The sequence below is a fragment of the Setaria italica genome, chromosome VIII (genome assembly GCF_000263155.2).
Source record: "Setaria italica strain Yugu1 chromosome VIII, Setaria_italica_v2.0, whole genome shotgun sequence".
NCBI classification, from domain to species: domain Eukaryota; kingdom Viridiplantae; phylum Streptophyta; class Magnoliopsida; order Poales; family Poaceae; genus Setaria; species Setaria italica.
The window spans coordinates 24,511,461-24,514,380 of NC_028457.1; the positions used below are offsets into that span (position 1 = coordinate 24,511,461).

The 2,920-nt window shown below is 59.0% G+C and overlaps 1 protein-coding gene across 1 annotated transcript; it reads right to left on the reverse strand.

Moving 5' to 3' along the window:
* Positions 1-230: 230 nt before the first annotated feature.
* On the reverse strand, positions 231-1,493 carry LOC101785884. The gene has a single exon (XM_004980458.1). The coding sequence runs from the start codon at positions 1,491-1,493 to the stop codon at positions 231-233; it is 1,263 nt and encodes a 420-aa protein (XP_004980515.1).
* Between the last annotated feature and the right edge of the window lie 1,427 nt (positions 1,494-2,920).

Below are 2,920 nucleotides of genomic sequence, written 5' to 3' on the forward strand. Positions count from 1 at the left end.
TATAGATTCCAATTCCTTCAAAACGAGGGGATCCAAATCGGAGCCTTACTGAATTCTTATAAAAATGTGCATGCATGTATTGTGCCAAGACAGAGGAGGTCGTCAGCCGTATGCTGGGGACTCTTGTTGTTGTCGAGCATGAAGGCCTTCACTTCGACCGTCTCGGTCACTTCCCCACCATTAGCGATCAGGCCGCCCGCCGGCGAACCCAGCTGCCGGCGTGTTTTATATTATCTATCAACAACGAGCTTGGCCCTGGCGTGGCCGGACTCGACCCTGTACTGGTCGCCAACGCCGAAATGCGCCATGAGCAGCCAGACCAAGTTGAGCAGCTCGCCGCCCTGGCTAAGCTGCCTGGCGTGGGCGCTGCCGCTGCACTTGCCGGCGGCGTAGCAGAGCATCTCCACCCACACGCTGGCGACGAGCCGACACCGCTTGGCCTCCGTGGCGCCCTCCAGCTCCAGCAGCTGCTGGGCGAGCTTGTACGCCTGGAACAGCACCGACTTGCTCCGGTCCCCCTTGACGTCCCGCGGCTCCACGATGGACGTGTCCACGGCGCGGAGCCTTTCCACGCAGCCGGCCTCGTCCCCGGCCTCGTCTGCTCGCCGGAAGGAGCCCTTGGCCTCCGCGCAGGTGTTGCCGAACCGGATCTGCCCGATGCTCACTGTCATCATAAACGGGCGCATCACCAGGAGGTAGAGCATGCAGATGGATATCATCACCGCTGCTTCTGCTAGGTGTCGTCCTTGCTCGCGTAGAGGCAGAGGTCGGTGGCGATGTGCCAGAGCAGGATGCTGTCGTCGAACTCGCAGTCGACGCTCCACCCCAGCTGCTGGTACAGGCCGTCTGGCCCTTGCGCTGGAGCGCCCACTGGCCCGGTGCTCGCCGAGCTTCTGGTAGCTCTTGAGGTCCATGGTGCTGTTCGCCTTGCTCTTGAGCTGATCGAAGACGAGCCGCTTGAGATCCTTCGGCACGGTGATCTTCTTCGTGTACCTCCAGCTGTCCCACATCGTCTTCACACGGAAGTTCCACCGCCACTCCAGCCGTTCCATGAGCCCCTTGTACCAGCGGGGCTCGTCGTTGAGGCAGTAGCTGATGAGGTTGTACTGCGACATCCGGTTCGACCACCTTGGCCTAGTCTCCGGCTGGAAGAGCTTGATGAGCCAGAGCACCGCCCTAGGCGCCGGCCGGAGCCGCTCGCTGGCTCGCAGGTCGGCATAGGTCCAGGGGGAGATGACCATGAGGAGGATGGCGTAGGTCTCCAAGAAGACGGCGCCGCCAAGGAGCACGTAGGAGATGTGGACGTCGACGCGCGCGTAGCCTCGCATGTCGCCGGCGGCGCGCGCGAAGAGCACAAGCGACACGACCGGCGCGGCGAGGGTGAAGACGCGGAGGCCCCGGCCGAGCCAGCCGTGGATCACGGGGGCCTTAGAGTGGATGGACTCGTACATGAGCACCAGCTCGATCTCCACGACCTTGAAGGCCTGCTCCATCTACAGCCTCCGGAAGAAGGCGAGGCTGTCGATGCGGTCCTGGAAGCTGAGGATAAGGTCGACGAAGAGGCGGCGGAAGGTGTGGAAGAGCCGGTGCGCGCTCCACACCAGGTCGCCGTACTCCAAACGCCTTACCTCGACGTGGGTATCGTCGTCGGGGGGCCGCTCCGGCACGATGACGATCTTGGCCACCAGCCCAGCGCCCGTCCGCGACTGGCACTTGATAGAACTTAAATAGCTTAGCATTGATTCAATTAATCTAACCAAAGATCAATTGGGATTCATCTAGTAGGTAATTAACTTAACTTAGGGTAAGATCAACAAGATGTCTCATGGCTACTCTAGAATAACTGAGAGGGAGAGAGATAGAGACACCGACCATCGGGTTTGAAAGACGAGCTCACCATGGGCGGTGAGTGGGCGGCACAGGTGGCGGCGGTACTTCCTGCCGTTACAGCACCTAGTAGATCGGGTCTAGGATTTGTCAGGTGGGCGAGTGAGCACGGTCAACCTCGGCGTGCGTGCCCCGGCCCTCACCTTTCTCTTTATAGCGCTGCTCGACAGGGGCCTGCCAACCATCTTCGGTTGGGCGCCCCTATCAGGGCGTGATCAATGTTGGGATACGAGGTAGGCTACGCTAGCGCAAATCAAAATTTCTACCGCGTATAACCAGGAAGAACTGCCGTATAAGGATCACGGGATTACCACTCGACGCACTACTGGTGCGGAAGATGTAGATATGCGTCGGTGCAGTGAAGACGATCACGTAGTCGTACGTAGTCGAACAACGTAGTCGTACGTAGTCGATCACGTTCAGCGGCTCCTCAGCAGCTCGTCCACGTGCACAACAAGATCGCCTCCGGTGCCGCGGCTCGTCGTCGGCTCGTCGTGGCTCGTCGGCGGCTCGTCGATGGCTCGTCCAAGTGCTGCAGGCGCAACACCTCCAAGGTATCCACACGTGCAGGGAGGAAGCGTCGCAAGCCGGACTGCTAGATCCGCGAGTTGCAACAGGCGAGGGCGTGGGAGGCGCGGCAAGTGTGTTCAGCCAAAAGGTGTAAAACCCTAGGGCGCCCCCACCCCTCTATTTATAGAGTTTCCTGATGGGCCTCTGGATCCGAGGCCCATTAGCACTCCTAAACCTAATCCAACTCGGATCAGATCCGAATTGGGCTTCCAGCCCCTTAAGTGTGTGACCCTATGGGTTCGGATACGTATAGACATGGCCCGAGTACTCCTACTCAGCCCAATAGTCGGTAGCGGCCTCTAGCAAGACGTGCCAACTCCTATACGCATACGAAGATCATATCAGACGAACCATCACAACATAATATACATGCTATTCCCTTTGCCTCACGATATTTGGTCTAGCTTCAAGCTGACCGCTCTTTCTCGATCCTGTGATTCGGAATCCCTTTGTAGGTTAACTC